Raw genomic sequence first — 21,416 nt, forward strand, 5'->3', positions numbered from 1 at the left:
GATGTCGACCAGATACGAGATTGGGAAATTTGATGGCAAGATTAGTTTTAATCTTCGGCGCATTAAGATGTAGGCCCTGCTGACTCAGTAAGGTCTTGGCAAAGGAAAAGTTAGAAAGAGGAGTTACAATCCTAGTTCTCAAAAGGGTTGTAAGGGGACTACACAACATGGTAGGAGAATGAAATCTGTTTTCAGATGGCAACCGAAGTTGCAGCAGTCCTTACAGGGAGGCAGACCCACGAGGACAGGTGTGATATTGACTTGCAATAATCTTGGTGGCAATGAGATAGTCCATTCGAGTGCCATTAAGATACGTGGGAGGCAAGTAGTTGGTCACAATAGAGATGCGAGGAAAAGTCAAGGATGTCCTATTCTCCACAAGGGTGAGAAGATGACTTTTCATTACCAAAAGGTGGTTAATGGGCGGTTGGAGAAGGTTGCTGAAGGAGATGTCAAAATTAGAGTTTTTGAGGGTGTTTTTGATAAGCACTTAACATTTGACAGAAATACTAGAGGTATGCTTGTGGCTGCGCAAGACATGCATGGGTTGAAGAATGAGAGCGGGTTAAGTTTGAGGATGACTCAAACTTAACTAAAATTCTTTATTAATTTGTTTTGTGTTGGAGATGATGATGATGTTATTACTCACATTGTGTTGAAGAAAGACTCTTTATGATGTTGTCTTATCATTTGTGCTAAGGTGGAAAATTTTTGCCAAAGATTGAGTTTTGTTGACATTTGTGGCTCATTCGAAATTTTTGCCAAGGTGGAGATTTGTTAGAAATTTGTCTAAAATTCATTTATGATATGGCAAAAATCTATTGGCTACAGAAGTGTGATGGTAAAGCTTCCAAATTAGCTTCTAAAGGAAGTTTTGAAATTCTTAGGCAGTAAGAATTATTCTTGGGCACCAAGTGCTATTTGGCTTCCAAAGGAAGCTTTGTAATATACTTGGACACCAAGTATATTTTTGGCTATAAATAGCCTTGCACTAATTCGATGAAAAACATCCGAGCGAGAGACAATATTCGGATTAAGAGAGTATATTGGTTTTGTGTGTGTGAGAAAATCCTTGTGTGTGTGCAATCTCCAAGTGACACTAAAAGCTTGTCCTTGGGTGGTTTTTCTCTTTGTGTAAACCATATACTATTTGGGTATTTCTTAAGAGTGTTGTGTGAGTCTTCTTTGTTGATGAGTTAGTGGTGTGAGAAGAGAGATTATTGTGGGGAAGAATTAAAACGTTTTTCAGTTTGTAATCTTCTTCTTTATAGTGATACGAATCATCATCGCCCGTGGACGTAACCCTATTTGTGAAAGGTGAACCACGTTTAAATCCTTGTCTCATTTGTGTGTGTGCCTATCTTATTTTCTTGTCATTAATTTTCTCTTGTTCTCATAAATTCCTATTCGATCATTATTTCATAACAGTTCCATCCACACATATCTGCCCGATATGATTGCCCCTCCTATGGGCATTAGCGGTTCTATGAAAGAACTTTGTATTACGGTCACCCTCTTTGAGCCACATGGCCCGAGATTTGTGACGCCACGAAATTTCCTCCAAAACTGCAATCTCCACACATTCTGCCTGACAAGTTGCTCTCCTACTCCGGTGAGACTCAAGAAGAACACCCTCCCCTTCCAATCTATCAATCTCAGCAATGTCAGCCAAGGCCCTATTTTTTCTCCACTCTAGATTCCCGAACACCTCCTTGTTCCATCTTTTAAGTTTATTTTTCAAGAGGCAAAGCTTTCCAGCTAAAATAAAACTTGACGTTCCCACCTCCAAACCTCCTCCCACTAAGAGCGCGCAGTCCCCTGAAAATTCTCCGCTCTAAGCCACATGTTCTCAAATCTGAAAGGAGTACAACAAGATCTCAAACCTCCACAGTCCAAAACCAAAGGAATGTTGTCCAACGTCACCCGTGCCAACACAGCCTGAACAGCGTCTGGAAAATTCTCCTCCTAATCACCAGAGACCAAAAACCGATCAAGGCGAGAAAAGGTAGGCGCTTCCCTTCCCTCTAAAGGAAGATCAAAAAGATGATGCCCATCAATAAAATCCGAAAAGTGCATTATAGCCCGAGTCCACGGACCACCTGTAGATCTCTCCGACGGGGATCTAACCACATTAAAGTCACCGGCCACACACCAAGGAAGAGACCACCTCCCCTTCACCCCACTAAACTCCTTCCACAACCCATCCCTCTCACAATCATCCATCGGCCCATAGACCCCAGAAACGGCCTAAGAGAAACCATCCTCCTCCAACATAAATGCACAAGACAAGGAGAAACGCCCCCTACAAACATCTACCTTAGCCATCCATCTCCTATCCCACATAAGGAGAACACCACTCGAGGTCCCCAGAGAGTTCAGAGCCTCCCACTCAACAAAATCGATTACCCCACAAGCTCTTCACCACACTATCAGTCATAGAAGCAATCTTCGTTTCTTGAAGACAAACCAAATGAACCCCCCATTTCCTAATAGCCATCTTCACCACCTTCCTCTTGCCCGGATCATTAAGACTACGGACATTCCAAGATAAAAGTCGTAGCTTCATAAGGAAACAAAACCACCCTCCTTTCCCGTAACCCTCCCTCCCCCCTTATCACTCCCCTTCATCTTCTCCCCCACAATCCTCCTATCATAGTTAATGTCTAAGCAAAGGTTCCTTAGCTCCCTCTCCCCAGGCCAAGGAGTAAGCATCCAAACCATTTTATTTGATTCATAGTGATGTGTGGGGGCCTTCACGGGTTACTAACGTGACTGGAACTAGGTTGTTCATTACTTTCATTGATGACCATACTAGAGTGTGTTGGGTATATCTTTTGAGAGAAAAATTTGAGGCTGCGAGAGTGTTTAAAGAGTTCTATGCCATGATTGAAAACCAGTTTCAAACCCGGATTCAAGTATTTAGAACCGACAATGGAAAAGAATTCTTTAACTCTATTCTTGGTGATTTTTTGAAAGAAAAGGGTATTTTCCATCAGTCCACTTGCTTTGATACCCCACAGCAAAACGGGATAGCTGAGAGAAAAAACCACTATTTACTTCAGGTTGCTAGGGCAATAATGTTCACTATGGGGTTCCTAAATATCTATGGGGTGAGGCTGTTCTTACAGCTTCATACTTGATCAACAAAATGCCAACTAGGGTGTTGAAATTTGAGACGCCCCTAAATAGATTGTCGTCAGTTTTTCCCTATATTAGATTTTCACCTCATTACCTTTTAAAGTGTTTGGATGCATTGCTTTTGTATATGTTCATACACGGGATCGTTCAAAACTTGATCCTAGGGCTGAAAAGTGCGTGTTTGTTGGGTACTCTCCTAAACAGAAAGGGTATAAATGTTATAACCTCACCTCTAAAAAATTCTTTGTGAGTATGGATGTGACATTTTGAGACTCAACCCTATTTCACCAAAAATACTCTTTAGGGGGAGACTAATGAGAGGGACGACCATTTTTGGGAAGTGGTGAGCTCTTTAAAGGCTTCACCCAAACATATGGAATGGATTACCAGGAAACCTTTGCACTGGTGGCAAAGATAAATTCCATACGGGTGCTGTTGTCTCTTGCTGCAAGCTTGAGGTGGCCATTGTAACAGTTAGATGTAAAGAATGCGTTCTTAAATGGTGAGCTAGAGGAAGAAGTGTTTATGAGTCTACCACCAGGATTTGAAAATGATTATGGAGCTGGAAAGGTGTATAAATTGAAGAAATCGCTATATTGTTTGAAACAATCACCCAGAGCATGGTTTTATCGATTCACTAAAGCTATCAAGGGTCATGGATATCGTCAAAGTCAGGCTGATCACACTCTGTTCTACAAACATTCATGTCATGGTAAGATAGCCATACTTATTGTTTATGTGGATGACATAATCTTGACCGGAGATAATAAAAGAGAATTGGAGGATTTGAAGTCTTTTCTTATAGAGGATTTTGAGATAAAAGACCTTGGAGATTTGAAATACTTCCTAGGAATGGAATTTGCCAGATCCAATAGAGGGATATTTGTCTCTTAAAAGAAGTATGTGTTGGATTTATTTATGGAGTCAGGTTTACTTGGCCTCAAACCAGTGGAAACACCTATGGAGCCCAATTTAAAGTTGCAGGCAACTTCGGATGCCTGGTGGATTCGGATGGGGTGGTATTCTTGTGGAAGGCTGTGTGGCGCACTAAGGCGCCATTGAAAGTGGCCTTTTTTGCTTAGACGGTTGTGTGGGGTAAAATTTTGACATTGGGTAATTTGAGAAGGAGAAAGCTTATCAAGGTGAATTGGCGTTGCATGTGTAAGGGCCTGTTTGATTTCTTAATTCAACACTGAATGCAAAACACGGTAAGTGATTTTAAAAATAAGTTTGTTTGATAAAATTTTAGGACACCACTTAACATGATAAGTACCGTTTAAAAGAGGCCAAAATTTTAAGCATGGAGAAGGTTACTTATCGCTTATCGCAGAAGATGGTAAGTGGTTGGATTTAAAAAATAACTTTTTAATGACTACTTTACCCTCATATAATTGTGTTATCTCTTTTAGGGTTTCTCTCTACCTAATATATTTTGAACACGTATATAGCCTTTTGGTTACCATTTATATTGATTCACTATAGAAAACAATTATTTATATAATAGAATTTAATTCAATTTCACAGCTTTTTAAAATATTTTTAACACCATTTTTATAACCACACCATTTTTATACCCTACATAAATATTATGTAATTATTTATATAATAGAATTCTATTATTAGAGAAGAATTGTCTTTTACGTACTTTCTTAACACTCTTTTCAATACCCTACCATGTAATCCAAAACCCATATATTTTAAATTTTAGTTTCTTTAATATTTTGTAACATTCTTTTTTATATCCAAAACCTATATATTTTAAATTTTCATTAATTATTTATATAATAGAATTATTATTTTTTTTTCTATTTTTTTTTTGGTAATCGTGGGTGTCCGGGCTAGCTTGCGTGCACCTTGACTAATCCCACGAGGCCTTGAAAATATATAATAGAATTATGTTCCTAGATAAGAATTCTTTTTCACTTTCCTTAATTTTTGTAACACATTTTTTAATACCCTACATAAATATTATGTAATTTAAAACACATATTTCTTTAATTTCTGTAACACCATACCTACATAAATATTATGTAATCCAAAACCCATAGATATAATAGAATTTTATTCCTAAATAAGAATTCTTTTTCAAGTATTTTCTTTAATATCTGTAACACCCTTTTCAATACCCTATTCAAAACCCTATCTAAATATTATTCAATCCAAAACTCATGTATTTTAAATTTTACTTTCGCTAATCTTTGTAACACCCTTTTCGATACCATACATAAATATTATGTAATACAAAATTCATATATTTTAAATTTTCATATTTATTTATTTCATTGAGTGAATGTGGTTGTTTTATTAATATTTCTGTATTATAAATATAAAACTGTTATGAGTATCAGATATTGAGGGCAAAAATATAATATGTACAACTTTCAGACTTCAGCTTTTGTATATAACAAACAATCTTAATGAATTCAGCACTTAAAATTAAAATGTTATCAAACAGGTTTTCAAATTAATACATTCAGCGTTTAAAGTTTCAGCGCTTAAAATTTAGTACTTGAAATTTTCAGTGCTTAATTTTCAGTTTTATCAAACAACACCTAAGTGCAGTGGTGAGTCGGTAGATCATCTTCTCTTGCATTGTCCAGTGGCGGTTGATTGTTGGAACCTTTTGCTAGGTTTATTTGGAGTTTGTTGGGTCATGCCTAGATCTACGAGAGGCTTGATGGACACCTGGAGAGGGGGTTGGGTGGGAGCACAAGCTCGAGGGTTTTGGAGGATGGCGCCTTCGTGTCTTTTGGTGGTGTTTGTGGAGGGAGCGAAATATAAGATCCTTTGAAGGAGAGGAATCTTCCATCATTGTTATGAAATCTTCTATTATTAGCTCTCTTTGTTTTTGGGATTCGGGTAGACTCTGCTCTTCTACTGAGGAGACTATTGAGGTTTTGGCTTCCTTGGGGCCTTAGGGTACCCAGGTTTTTGTGGTTTGTTAAGGATGCGTTCCCCGTTTGAACCTTTTTTTAATGAATTATTTATTTATCAAAAAAAAAAAAAAAAAGAAAGTTGCAGGCAGCAAGTGCAAAAAAAGTGGTGAACTGAGAGCAATTCCAAATGCTGGCTCATTTATCTTTCACACAGTCGGCCAGATATTACCTTTGCAGTGATTGTAGTGAGTCAATTTATGCACTCACCAGGAGAAGAACACTTTGAGGCAGTCTACCGAATTCTCAAATACCTAAAGGGATCACCTGGAAGAAGTTTGTTGTTCGAAAACCATGACCATCTAAGGATTGAAGCCTATACTGATGCTGATTGGGCAGGTAGTGTGACAGATAGAAGGTCTACTTCAGGTTATTGTACTTATGTTGGTGGCAACTTGGTTACTTGGAGGAGCAAGAAGCTAACTGTTGTAGCAAGGAGTAGTGCAGAAGCTGAGTTCAGAGCAGTTGCTCATGGAATTTGTGAACTTTTGTGGTTGAAAAGATTACTTGAAAATCTTGAGTCCGATGCCTATGAAGCTTTACTGTGATAATAAAGCTGCAATTAACATAGCTCACAATCCTGTCCAACATGATAGGACTAAGCATGTGGAAGTTGATCGACATTTTATTAAGGAGAAATTGGAAGGAGTGATATGTATGCCCTATATTCCTACGGGAGAACAGGTAGCAGATATCGTCACTAAAGGATCCACCGAATGGGAAATTTGACAATCTTACATGCAAGCTGGGAATGCAAGATATTTTTCGAGCCAGCTTGAGGGGGAGTGTGGAAAGATCTAGGCTGAATTGTTAGGAAATTAGTTAGGGAGGATTTTTAGGAATTATCCATAATTAGTAGTTGACTTTTTTAAATTTTACATAAGTAGTTCCTATATTATAGGAATTACGATCTGTATATATCTTTTACTTAGATATATCTTCTATATATATAGGCCTGTAAACTAACATATGTGATATGAAAAAAGAATATCAGAATTTATTCTTTTTCACCTTTGTGTTCAATTGTGTGTATATATATATATATGTACTGTATGTATCTAGTGTTATGAGAGTAGAACTTGCTAATCATGTGAGATCGAAAGAATGTTCATTCATGACATATAGAACAATACCAGCATTGAATGGGTTTAAATCTTATCTCAGATAAGAATGTCTGCTGCTTCTTCCTCGTCCTTTCTTTTTCGTTTTAAGTTTGTGTGTGTCTCTGTGTCTATATGTGCGCATTTAAGTTACTTCTTTATGTGATGTTATACAAAACAAAAAAGAGAAGTACACAGCAATTTTTTTTTTCCGTCTCTAGTGGATACATCATTTAATCTGATAATGTACAAGGTAAGACAAGTTACTTGATGCAGTCATTTGCTTTGTTAATTTTGCCCATGTTATTTATTTTACTTTGTATGCTAAAGGCGTAGTGATTCAAAAAGGTTGCGATAAGCTAAGAGCCTTTTTTGTAAAAAAAAACCTTTCCATTGAATTTGCTAGCATATCTTGCATTCACCCATCCATTTACCAACAATGAACATTAAACAAGCATACATTTATCTGCATTAAAAAATGATGGTCAGTTCAGTTTTGATTTTGTATGTTGCGCTTCAACAGAGAACGCGTGTAAGCTTCCTAGAAGAGAAGCCTCATGTTAAGGGCATTATCAACAATGTAGTTTTCATGCCATGGGAAAATGCCTGTTTCGTTACTGGTGGCAGTGATCATGCTGTAGTACTTTGGACTGAGAAAGACGGGGAGAACAAATGGAAACCAAAGGCAGTGCATAGGAGTATGCATTCATCAGCCGTAATGGGAGTTGCTGGGATGCAGCAAAAGCAGGTTGTATTGTCTGCCGGTGCTGACAAGAGAATTATTGGGTTTGATTTACTGGCAGGAAGAGCAGACTACAAGCATCAAATAGAAAGTAAATGCATGAGCGTTTTACCTAATCCATGCGATTTCAATCTATTTATGGTCCAAACTGGGTAAGCAACATGTAAAAGTTACTGTCAGGATCATCTTGTCACCTATACTATTCTTGTTATGCTTCATTAGTTCTCCCATAATAATTTTTCTTTTTAGTATGTTTTCCTCTTTGCTAGTAATTGTATGCTGTAATTTTTAATATGTTTCCCTCTTTTCCTTTGTGTTTGTCCATCAATTATTATTAGTTTAAGGATCACTGGACTTTTTCCATGTCGATGTGCTGCAATTGCAGTGGGAAATATTCAAACTGGGATGAGGACCCAAAGAAAATTCTGTACCAATGTGCAGACAAGGCTTTGCTTATTGGTACTTGTATAGCCACTTAATATGATTCAGAGAGTTGAAATCTCTGTCAAAATGAATTGACGCTTATTTGATCCTACTATAGAAAGCTTTGGTTATTAAAAACAACAATCTTAGCATGTTTCTTTATCCCAAGTATAGTTGATGATTGCCTCACTGGAGTCATTAAATTAGATAGTTGTTGGTTTATTAATAAACCATGAGAATAAAATTAGATTTTATGGAGGAAGAATATGTTCTCTTATCCACTAAGGCTTCAAATATTATGATTATATAGGGAAAAAGTATTTGCTCTAACTGATTTAAAATTCTGTGGAAGGTGTGGCTGTCATGGCTTTTTAAAAATGAATTGGATTGTCAAATAAATGGCATTCAAATTGAGACAGTTAACCACCATATACTCTAAAAGCTTAAGTTAAAGTGGGTGTAATTTTTATATTTGAATCATCTAACACGCCCCCTTACGTGTGACCTTCTTTTGGTCCAACACGTGTTTCAATTTTAATTAGCAGGGTTATGCTGAGGTTTGAACTCATGACCTTGGCTACTTTGATACCATGTTAACCACCGTTTACTCTAAAAGTTTAAGCTGTTAAAGAGGGTGTAACTTTAATATTTAAATCCTCTAATAGAGACTAAACCAAAACTGAAGCATTTGGTTTACATTTTTTAAAGTTATAAAGCATATAGATAAGTAGACAACTGAAAATATTAAAGTGATTCATGTTCAACCTCCCACTGTGCATCCATTTACTTGGATTCACAAGTAGTCAATTTTGTAATGATATCCTGATTTCACATGGATCATTTGGAAAAGATATAGACTTCAGAAAAATAACAACTTAATGGTAAACTCACAGTTTTTTGTCAATAATGAGTTATTTACTACAACATTATTTATTGCAAAGATATTATTCATCCTGGATTTAGTATGAGTGTCAATGAGACTATTATCTTTAACTGGAAGTTACTTTTTATTGTTTTTTTATTATTTATTTATTTTGGGTAGCAGGGGAGAGGGTTTAGAGTAGGACTCTTAGTTGGTTGGGAAAATGCAAAATATGCAGAACTTCAGAGGAGGAGGTCATGTTCTGGCCCTCGAAAAGGTTGACGTAGAAGACATTTAGTTATATTTTAGACACAAATTAAAGAGAGCAAAAAATAGTGTTGTAGGACTCCTTTTAACTTATACTGCATTAATTAAATCCCATTTGAATCCCTTGGGTGGTTGGAAGCCCTAGTGAAGAGTTGGTTCTGGTTTAGATTCACCGTTAGCAACTGTGAAGATTAGGTTGAGTTCAGAAATTTGTGTAATGAAAGCTTTTGGCTTGATTCAACACAGATGATGTTTGGTGTTAAAATTGACAGATTTCACAAATAAGGTAGCAATTGAGTAGTTTTAGCTCTATGTTGCATGACGTTTGGAGTTAAAGTTGAAAAGAAAAAGACCTTTGGAGTTGATGGATTTAAAAAATATGTTAACAATTTTTCTTTTTCTCTTTCTTTTCGGAAGGTAAAATATGTTAGCAATTGAATATCTTGACATGTATAAATATGGATATAAGCTACTAGTTCAATGCAATGTCCATGGCTGATCTTCAACTCAAAAAGAAGATTGTAGGGTTGAAATAAAGTTGTTCAAGTAAGGCTCAAGTTCCATATGATGTGTTTACTGTTCATTTTGACTAATTATGGCCCGAAAAAAGAATTTGAGTGTCTTTGTAGGTGCAACATCCTTCCTTTTGTTCTGTATGCTCGTTTCGATGCTCTAATGTTCTTGCAAAAAATGTCTTATATGCAGGACTCCACAGAGGCAGCTTCGGTTGTTTGATATTAGGTTGAGGCAAACGGAAATCCATGCATTTGGTTGGAAGCAAGAAGCTAGTGAATCACAGTCTGCTCTAATAAATCAAGCATGGTCTCCCGATGGTTTATACATCACATCTGGTTCAGCTGATCCTGTTATCCACCTCTTTGATATCAGGTATAATGCTCACAAACCTTCGCAGTCAGTAAGAGCTCATCAGAAACGCGTATTTAAAGCTGTATGGCACCATGCTCTCCCGCTTCTGATTTCCATATCGTCGGATCTGAACATTGGATTGCACAAGATCACATAAAGATGTTATTTAAGTTGTACTCATGCCCTAAATCTTCTGCTCCTATTTGGTCCCATTTTGGGAAGTTTTGTCTTGCCTTGATAAAGAACTAGACCTTGTCAGAGAGGAGATATTGCCTCGGGAACATGTAAAAATATGCCAATGGGGGTGTAAATGTGGAAGAAATTTTGGGAGGAAATGATACAGAATTTGCAAAGTGGCCTTGTATTAGCTATGGGTATTAATATGGTCATTTTTGGGTGGGAACATATGACCAGGTTTAGTCTACAGTGTACCATTCATGATATCTGAATTTTGTTATTCTTTCCAAAAGGGAAATATAGCACAAGTTTTTTTCATTGTTTAGAGCCCATAACATTAAGCTATGTACTTTTCTTTCTGAGATGGCATTCTCAAACTTTTTGCTATGTAATATGGAATGACAAACTATGGGCATGGATTGTAACTTCTTGAAAGGAGAATAGAAGTTGTGCCTGTTGAGGGCTATGGTTTAGTTGGTCTAAAAACATGTCAGTGAAACAATTGTTTGAGTTTGAATCCTTGAAGGATATTGAATACTGCATTTGTTGTGCAACTACACACACCAAATCAAAAAATTAAATTTTAATTTGTGTGATTTGAGGCCCAACCATGAGGAATTGTAGAGGGTTTTTTGCAGCGCATTTGGACATGCATTTTGTGCTAGATGCTCTTCTAATGATTTGAGCCTTTGATAGCTAATAAGCCCAACCCTAAATGAAGTATTTTTGGCGAATCGGCATTTTGGATTTGGGATTGAAAAAAATTTAGTACTTTCTTTGTCTCAAAATAGTTGGGTACTTGCGGAACTGTGACTCACAATTTGTCCCAAAATAGTTTAGCACTTCGGGAATTAAATTTCTTCCAATCTCAAATCCAAAGCATCAAATTCGGTACTCCCAAACATGACATAATCTCAAATCCAAATGAGCTGTAATATATTCAGTTTTTAGACCAGTGTTGTGCAGAGAAGCGCATACTTGTTACCAGGAAATCTGATTTTTTTTTGGAAAATAGAAAAAAAAAAAAAAAAATCCATTCTCAAAGGACTAATAGATATTTCTTGGTGCATTTTATTTGCCAATATTTTGGTATTATTGGATATTTTAGAAGTCCTATAAATATAATTTGAAACATGACAAAATAGATTGAAAACATAAAAGCTTAAAAGAGAATATATAGTCCTAGATAATGATCATAAGCAAATAACAATTCATCTAATATCAAGCATTGATCAAAATATTCGTTTATAATATTTATAATCTATAATAGAAAAAGATAGGAAAACTCGGAGAAAATGGAGATAGCCTAATAGTTGTATTTAATGTGAAAAACAAATATCGAATAAATTAAAGAAAAATTCCATAAGATGCTTATTGAGCTGGTTATTTTATGAGCAACACATTTTTTGACATAAAACAAATGAAACAAGAACAAACTATTCACATAATTAAAACAAGAACTGCTAGAGGGATGATTTGTGTGCAAAAAATTAATTAATATCAACAAGTGAGGAAAATTATGAGTAATCCCTATTAATACAAAAGAAATGAGGTAAAGTTCAAATAAAAACATGCTATATAAAAAACGTACAAAAAATCCCTACTATTTAGTATGTGCATATAAATTCCTAAATTTGAGAATATGTGCAAATTGTCACCTAATATTTGTTGACAGTTAATTTTGACTAATTTTATTTTTAATAAAAAAACCCTAAAATACCTTTAATATACACTTAAAATAGAAATCAGTTTATATTTTGACTTAAGGACATTTTAGGTATTTTAATCTTCAAATTGACAAAATATTCTTATTTACTTAATATGAAAAATATTTGACTCTTTTTTTTTTGAACACCAAGAGAGTAATTTGTACATTATGCATATAACAGTGACTTTTTTTTTTTTCTTTCTAATTGCACTTTACACCTAAAAAAAAAATAAATAAATAAATACGGAGTAATAACTATAAGTTTAGTTATGTATGATAGACACAAAAACTTAAATAATCGCAATGAATTGTTATACGTAATTCAAAACAGTGGTTTCCGACTCTCCGGTGAACGCCGAAAGATCTAGGACGCACACGTGGATATCAATCGCCATGTAAGCCGTTGATTTGATTCCCCACCGAACTTCTACTAATACCTATTTATAGTTACCGGTCCTCATCAGTCGTTCCTTCAAAATTAAATCCACCGACTCTTCTGCGCAGCTTCGGAATTTCGGTACACTCAATTTGCTATGTCTTCATTTCCGATTAGGATTATACATATACGTACACATATGCGTGTGTTTATATATATATATATATATATATATATATGTATGTATTTGTATTGGCACATGTTTTTGCTAACCGATTATTCTAGGGCTATCGATTTGATGCATCAGAGCCTCTATATTGAGCGAATCGTAGTGCTTTTCTGTTAATTGCGTGCTCTTGGTATATAGTAGGCTCAAATTGGGTTAACTAATTTTGATGATATGCTTATAGAAACAGTTGTCGTTGATTTCCGTTGCTTAATTTTTTTTTTCCTTGTCCTTTGCTTTAATTCATAGCAGTTGTTTGAAGCATTTGGAATTAGAAAGGAATCAAATGTACATGAACTTTCTCTCTCTTTTTTTTTTTTTCGTCTGTTATCTTGGTGTTTGTAAATGAATCTCTTATTAGTGTTTAATGAATTGTTCACTATTAATATGTCATCTGCCTTGTGTGACAGCACAAATATGAGAATTGGAGATTGATAAGTAAAATTTACCTTTTTATTTATTTGTTTCTTAATTTTTCCCCCCACCCAGAAAGCTGTCGTCCTACTTTGGCACTATGGTGATGGCTAGCTTGAATTATTAATCAACAATCTGCCCGTTTACTAACGCTTTCACTTTCTTACTTTTCTAAATTGAAATAGAAAAGCATGTCATGTTCAATAACTTTTTCTATTTTCAATATTTTGAAAGCAAAAAATTTGGAAGTAAGTTTAGTAATTCTAATTTTAATTTTGTTTTGGGGTCATCTCTCTCTCTCTAAAAAGGTTTAATTACAAAGCTTACAGACCCAACAAAAAAAAAACCCAGAAAACCTATCCAGCAACCTATCAAACCTTTCCAATCAGATCTGCCGAATTCCCAGTTACCACAGGAGCAATATAAAAACCAGCTATTGAGTGCTTCAATTTTGTTTTGGGGTCATCTTTCTCTCTCTAAAAAAGTTTAATTACAGTGCTTACATACAGTTAGAGAGAGAAGATCCAACAAAAAAAAGCCAACCTTTCCAATCAGATCTGCCGAATTCCCAATTACCACAGGAGCAGTATCAAAACCAACTATTGAGTGCTTCATCGTCACAACCCAGTAGAATGTTGGGACTCAAACAAAGCTTACAATGGTTGACAGAAACAGAAAGACTCCAAATTATAGTGGTTTAGAGAAAGAGAAAGACTCCGATTCCGGCGGTCTGAAATTCGAAGAAATTATCGATCCATATTTCTGGCTATGGTGTCCAAATTTGACTGAATACTTCAGTTTGAAAGAGAGATCGAGAGATTTTGGGGCTTCAATCCAATTTCGAATATAGAGAGAGAGAGTGATTGGGGCTTCGATCCGATATCGAATACAGAGAAACAAAAGCTACATCATCGTCTTCGTCGGCATCGTCGTCTTTGTTGGCATCGTTGTCTTTGTCCAGATAGATAGAGAGCAATACTGATAGAGAGACAGCGTGGTGGCCAAGTGGTGTCTTCCATCGTCGTCGGTGGTTAGTGTCTTCCATTGTTGCCGGTTGGTGGGATGAGATGATGATGATAGAGAGGGAGAGGATGATGGGTGTGCTTGGTTGAGAATGGGTGATGCTCGGCTGATGGGTCATTAAATACTACAGTAACAGAAAGTATTTTCTGTGTACAGTAGAGAAAATAGAGAAAGTAACAAATCTTCACTTTCTTTTTTCTTTATTAAATGTGAAAGTATTTTCTAACAGCTAGAAAGTAAAATTATATTAAAAAACATAATTTGTACTTTTACTTTATATTTTTAGAAATTGAAAGTAGAAAACAGGAATTATTCCTGTTAGTAAACAGGCCCTAAATGTTTTTGTTTTTTTATTTTTATTTATTTATTTTTATATTAGTAAAATGTATTAGAAAGCATTCAAAAGGGGAATGCATCCCAAGAATACACAAAGGTCAAAGCCTAGAAAAAGAGAAAAGAAAAGAGAGGGATTGAAGGTCCCAAGGAGCCCAAAAGATCAACAATGTCCTTTATAGACGTACAAAATTTCCCCATCCCCCAATAGAAAAGGCAACTAATAATGCGTAATTTTAGCATTCCTATGGGAGATTCCTCCCCATGAAAAGATCTAATATTATGTTCGTTCTAGATTCACTACCAAACGTAGAGGGGTGCCACACTCCAAAAACAATGAGCGTGATAACCCACGCCACACCATCTCCAAGAGTCAATCAAACTTCTCTAAGACAAGGGCATGATCCACTGCATACCAAACAGACCAAAAATCAAACTCCAACAGTCGTGAGCCACAAGGCAATGCAAAAGAAGATAATCTACTAACTCTCCATCCCTCTTACACATGCAACACCAATTGACTGTAACCTGTCTTCTCCTTCTGAGGTTATCAAGAGTCAGAATCTTGTCCCAAACTGCAGTCCAAACAAAAAAAGCCACCTTGAGGAGAGCCTTCGAGTGCCAAACTGTCTTTCAAAGAAAATCAACCCCTGAGAAGCAACATAAAAACGATTGAACATCAAATCTTCCCTAAAGGGAGGGCACCCAATTAAGGGAATCTAGGCCTTCCCCACCCAGCACATCCAACAAGTCAGAAACGTCGTCCAATTCCCAATCATGAAATTGTTGCCGAAAACGCATATCCTAAGTGATCCTTCCGGCTTCCGCTATCAAGCCCATTACAGTGGGCCACCCAAGCATGTTTGTCAACGAAAATCCTGAAAAACTTGGGAAATGAAGAAGCCAACGAACGCTCGCCACACCATAAGTCCTCCCAAAATCGAAGGTACCCACCGTCTCAAACTTTGAATCTGATATATTTGAAAAATTCATCTCAATCCTTTAGAATAAACTTCCAAACACCAATGCCATCAACGCCTTCGGAAGATCTAACCACTCGGGAACACCACCAACCTCTCTACTCCCTAAAGCGACATGAGATGACCCTCCTCCATAACCGATGGCTCTACCTCCAAATCTCCACAACCACTTTCCTAACAGAGCCCTATCAAAAGGGATCACCCTCCTAATACCAAGCCACCCAACTGAATAGGTCTGCACACCTACTCCTTCCGAACAAGATGATATTTGAACTTATCCCCTAATCCACCCCGAAGGAAATTGAAATTCCGCTGGAGCTTCTCAATCCCATCAGTGACGAAGGCTGGAATTTGAAGGAGAGAGGAAATATGTAGGAAGACTTGACAACATGCTTTTCATGAGGGTGACCTTCCCACCTTTAGAAAGATACTGGTACTTCCACCAGCAAGCCTCTTCTCAAATTTCTCAATCACATGGTCCTAGACCCTCACCCTTCTTAACAGGGAACCCTAAGGCAAACCCAAATAATAAATGGGAAAAGAAGAAACCCCACACCCTAGGACCATAGCAAGATTGGCAATGTCCTGCTCCTTACCCACTCACTGGGACTAAGGAGCTCTTCCCCACAGTCACTTTAAACCAGAGACAGTCTGAAAGCAAACTAAAACACAAAGTATCTCAGTTGGGACACATTTGCATCACAAAACACCAAAGTATCATCCGTAAAGAGTCTTAAGCTGATGATCCACATCTTTGCCTACCCTAAAATCCCTAATGAATCCCAAGTCCACGGCCCTCTTCATCAACTTGTTGGGAGCCTCTATAACAATGATGAACAAAAAAGGAGAAAGGATCTCCTTGTCTCAATCCCCGAGAATTGCCAAAGAAGCCAAAAAGAGCCCTTCTCACCAGAACCAAAAACCTCATAGACGAAATGCAGAACTCAATCCACCTCCTCCATCTCTCCCCAAAGCCCAACCTCTCCAACATATACAACAAAAAACTCCAACCAACATGATCTAGAGTCCACAGGCAACAAGAGTAGAATCCATAATCTGATGACCACCGATGAAAGCATTCTGAGATTTTGAGACAATTCCATCTAAGACATCCCTCAATCTCGAAGCAAGGACTTTAGCTATAAGTTTGTACATACACCTCACCAAACTAATAGGTCTAAAATCCTTCACGTCAGATTGTTAAAAGCCCCACCTTTCTTGGGAATGAGAGCGATGAAAGCTGCGTTAAAAGATTTCTTGAACCGCCCATGAGAATGGAACTCCTAGAATGTCCCCATCACCTCACTCCTGACCACACCCCAACTTTCCAACAGGAATCTCATAGTGAAGCAATCCAGGCCCGGGGCTTTGTCGCCATTACAACTTTTTAGCGCCTTCAACACTTGCGTACTATTTGATAAAATTGAAAATTAAGTAATGAAAATTTTAAGAATTGAATATCAAGTGCTAAACTTTTGAAGTGTAATTAAAAAATAAATATTTTTTGATATTTTAAAAAAATTTCAGCTACTGATTTTCAAATTGCGTAATCAAACGCACTTAATTGGATAAGTGCTGAATTCGTTCAGAATTAAGCGCTGAATTGAGTTATCAAACAGCACCTTCTTCTTCTAAATTTACAAGCTCAAAGAATGATTAATTTTAGGAGGACCATATGGTTTGGTTCATATTTTATATCTCTTACCTGATAATCTTTCCAACTTTATTTATAAATTTATATATGGAATGATTATTTGCATTGATAATACATCAACTAATATATTTTATGGGGAGAATTCATCAAGGTACCAATTTATAGGTAAAAACGGTAATGAAGTGTGTAATCACATGTAAGATGAAAAAGTAGAATAGTTTGTTTAGCTGCAAAACTTGAAATAAATTTTCGGGGGAGCTTATTGATTTTGTTGATAGCTTGAAAGTATTGAGTTTATGGTTGTTGGTGGCATAGGTTTTTTGGTTGTTGGCGGTATAGTTGTATTTGTACGGGTGCGCTCCCCTCTTAAGCGCTTTTAATGAAACCATACTTATAGGGAAAACAAATTGCAAAACTTGAAATGCTAGACCCCTGCCTTTCTTACGAATATTTTATGCTTCAATGTTGAGTTTTTAGTAGTTCATACGTAGTCTTTATAGTGGAACATTTTTTTGATTAGTAAAGATACCAAAAAAATGCGCACAAATGGGGAGCGCGTCCCATATACAAAAAGCATGATAATGTCATGTTATCCACGAAAACCAAGAACTCTAATTTACAAAATCTACCAAGAATTTTTAAAAATAAAGACCTAAGTATAAAGAATTTTAAAGGATCTCCTATTCCTTTCCCCCACCATAAGCAAAGAGGGTTCATCCTCCAAACATCTCGAGCTTGCTTCCCTACAACCACACCAAGCTTCGAGCAAATCTTTCGTGGCAAAAGGCATGACCCAATAAATACCAAACATGGCAAGAATCAAATTCCAACCCTTCTAAGCCACTGGGCAATGCAAAACATGATGGTTGACGGATACCTCATCTCTCTTGCACATGAAATACAGTTAATGGTGATTTGTCTTCTTTTTCTTAGGTTGTTGATCGTGAAGTTCCTCCCCAAGGTTGTCGTCCACCCAAAGAAGCTACCTTCAACGGGGTTTTCCTATGCCAAATGGCCTTCCAAGGAATAGAAGGCCCGTGCACACCAATGAATCTCCTACAAAAGAGGAGAGATCAAATCTCCTGTGCAAGATAGCCGCCCAGATCCACTCATCCTCCCCCTCACCAACTTAACCTCCTAGTCATCAAACTGAATGTCCAAACCAAGCCATATAGTTCAGGAAAAAAAAAAAAAAAAACTCCATTTAGTTGGATCTTACGATCCTACTTCTGATCCTTCCAATCGTACTGCGATCTTGCTTGGATATAGGACCCAAAAATCTAATAGAAGAACAAAATAACTCCATGGGATGGGATCGGTTGTATTGTATGATTCTACGATTTTTCGATCCTGCTTCCAATTCCATGATTTTACTGTGATCCTGCTTTTAAGTGTTTTTTCTCTAGATTGATGTGACACTAAGGGATTGTAGGATTGTACGATCCTACGATGCAGATTGTGATTTGAACAACCATAATTAAAATCATCTACTATTTGTCACCTCTTTGTGAATAATAAATTTTAGACAACAAAAACATACATCTTTTAGTGTCTTTTAAATCCCCCTCCCCCCCAAAAAAAATTTACATACTGAATTTTATCTTATATTGTAAAGCTGTTCTCTAGACATTTGAGTTATCATATATCTCTGTTCTAATTTTATTTGTTAAAACAAAATTTTTAGCAAATAGCATACTCCACTAAGCTACACTTTTTTTTATTTTTTATAAGAGTGAGTTCATTGATACCCTTCAAAGGGGGAATGCATCCCTCAAACAACATAAACCAAGAAACAAAGGCTTCTAAAGCCTCAACAAATCCAAAAAGTCAAGAAAATCCTCCGGGGATTTACAATTATTCCCTTGGACCCAACAAAAAAGAGAGTTGAGAATGGAGATTTTCAATGCCCCAATATGATTTTCCTTTCCTTAAAAGGATCTCCTATTTCTTTCTAGCCAAAGACACCACCAAACGTACAAAGGAATAACCCTCCAAAAATCACGAACTTGGGTCTCCACTGAACAACCTCTCCAAGCCTCGATCAAGCCTCTAGTAGTCCGTGGCAAAACCCAATAAATCCCGAACAAACCCAATAGCATACACCAACAATCTGTAGCCACTGGGCAGTGTAAAAGGAGATGATCAACTGTTTCCTCTTCAATTTTGCACATAAAGCACCAATTAACCACTCTCTGACTTCTTTTCCGAAGATTGTCCCGGGTCAATATCTTTCCCAGAACGGATGTCCGTGCAAAAAATGTGACTTTTAGAGGCACCTTTGTTCGCTAAACGGCTCTCCAAGGGAAGGACTGTGCAGGAACCTCCACAAGACAACAATAAAATGACCGAACATCAAACCGCCCATGTGAGATAGGGACCAAACAGAAAAGTCGGAAGACTCATCTGTAATCTCCTGGTGATACAACAACTCCAAAAAACCCAATGCGTCCTCCATCTCCCAATCCTGAAACAGCCTTGAAAAGCGTATATCTTCTTCCACTATCAAGATGATAGCAGTCGATCACCATGGCTTGTCTATCAGTAGCAATTCTATCAAGTGTAGGGAACATGACAGCACGGGAATGATCCCCACACCAAATATCATCCCAAAAATGTATTCTCCTTCCATTCTTGACACAAATCTGAAGTGCTTGGAGAATTCGTCCCAACCCTTCCCGATGTGTTTCCAAACCCCTACCCCAAATGGGATTCTCACGTCAGAAGAGGAGTACCATCCTCCATTCACTTCCCCATGTCTGCACGCAATTTCTCTCCTCCAGAGTTGGTGCCTTTCCACTCCGAATCTCCAAAGCCATTTCCCCAATAAGGCCTTATTAAAAGGCACTAGTCTTCTAATTCCCAACCCTCCTTTCCGAATCGAATTGCACACCCTCTCCCAATTTACCAAATGAAACTTGAACTCCTCCCCTTTACCACCCCACAAAAAATATCGTTGCAGCCACTAAACCACACTTTCAATGTGGTTTTTAAGTTCATCAATAATTTCTGATCTCAAGATTTGGGATTGAATTCTTTCTCCCAAGAGTATTCTAATTGTGACGTCCCAGTCCTACATTGCCTGGGGGGAGAAGTTCCTGGCATTTATATGTGTGGAAACCCCTAACCCTATAGACGCGTTTTGAGCAAAACCATGAGCACATATAGGAGAGTGTGTAAAGCGGACAATATCTACACGGGTTGGGGTTGGTCGTAACACTAATTGTATCCATGGCTGCATAAAAAATGTACTTTATTATGCCAATATATTTATTTCAGACTCATTTCCTTTATAAATTCCTCCATATCATATTTCTAATGGATTTCTCCAAATTCATAAAATGCTATATAATTTTTTTCTGCTCTGTTTCCATTATTAGTCTCTTGACTAAATAGATAGCTACTGGTTATTGATCTTTTATAATATTGATCTTTATGTTATAATTTCAAATTAATTTTCAGATACTGTAGTTTTATATCTTGGTTGTTTTTAGGTTCTTTCTCCAAAGTTTCATATTGGGAGTCATTAATTTAGTACTTCGTTGTCATAATAATTTGTACAACTTTAATATCACTTCTGTTTTTAGATTTGGGTATTAAAATACTTCGTGTTATTCCTCTTGGATTGCCTTAGTTACAGTTAATTTTATTGAAGAATTTTGTTTGTAAAGACCCACTATCATCTTCCAAACACATTATCAACAGAAATGTCATTTGATCCTACAGTCCTTGCCCTTCTTCAATCTTCGTCAATGCATCCTCAACTCATACACAGTAATCTTGCAAGAAATTTTGTTTTCTCTAATCTTTTACTTCGTTTGGTAGGAGGGACGGAAAAACGGAGGGAAGAGGTAGGAGGAAGGATGGAAGAGACATTCTAGGGAATGGAGGTTTCTCATCCATCCTCTTGTTTGGTTGAGTGGCTGGGAAGGAAGGAGGTGACTGACCCCTTCGTCTATTTGATATGAGGGACAGAAAGATAATGCCTTGAATATGTTTTACCAATTCATCCCTCCATCCCTCATCCCTCCTTTCTTCCTTTCTCTCTCTTCCCTTGCTTCCAACCAAGCGATGGAAGCTTCCTCCTTCCTTCCTTCCTTCCAAACAAACAAAGGATTCACGAGGTTACTATATTTTCTAAATTTAACCTTTCTTTACAATTCTTTTAACTTCTTTTTTTTTTTTTTTGGTTTACT

The 21,416-nt window shown here is 36.9% G+C and overlaps 2 protein-coding genes across 4 annotated transcripts in view; both read left to right on the forward strand.

The window, feature by feature from the left end:
- Positions 1 to 10,995, forward strand: part of LOC132284899 (uncharacterized) — a 37,475-nt gene extending 26,480 nt beyond the window's left edge. The window contains exons 6-7 of the mRNA XM_059787042.1: positions 7,695 to 8,065; positions 10,171 to 10,995. Coding sequence (XP_059643025.1) covers positions 7,695 to 8,065; positions 10,171 to 10,489 — 690 coding nt within the window. The 3' untranslated portion in view covers positions 10,490 to 10,995. The remainder of the gene's footprint in view (positions 1 to 7,694; positions 8,066 to 10,170) is intronic.
- A 1,530-nt stretch (positions 10,996 to 12,525) lies between these two features.
- LOC132284900 (uncharacterized) overlaps positions 12,526 to 21,416 on the forward strand; it is a 38,228-nt gene continuing 29,337 nt past the window's right edge. Inside the window, exon 1 of one of the 3 annotated variants that reach the window (XM_059787045.1) lies at positions 12,526 to 12,734. The gene's annotated coding sequence lies outside the window, so the exon portion shown is untranslated. Of the gene's footprint in view, positions 12,735 to 12,844; positions 12,953 to 21,416 lie in introns of those variants that run through there. The other 2 variants (XM_059787043.1, XM_059787044.1) reach the window with 2 other exon arrangements.

Source organism: Cornus florida, unplaced genomic scaffold (genome assembly GCF_030987335.1).
Source record: "Cornus florida cultivar Cherokee Brave unplaced genomic scaffold, ASM3098733v1 CherokeeBrave_3.0.0_Hap2_Chr11, whole genome shotgun sequence".
NCBI classification, from domain to species: domain Eukaryota; kingdom Viridiplantae; phylum Streptophyta; class Magnoliopsida; order Cornales; family Cornaceae; genus Cornus; species Cornus florida.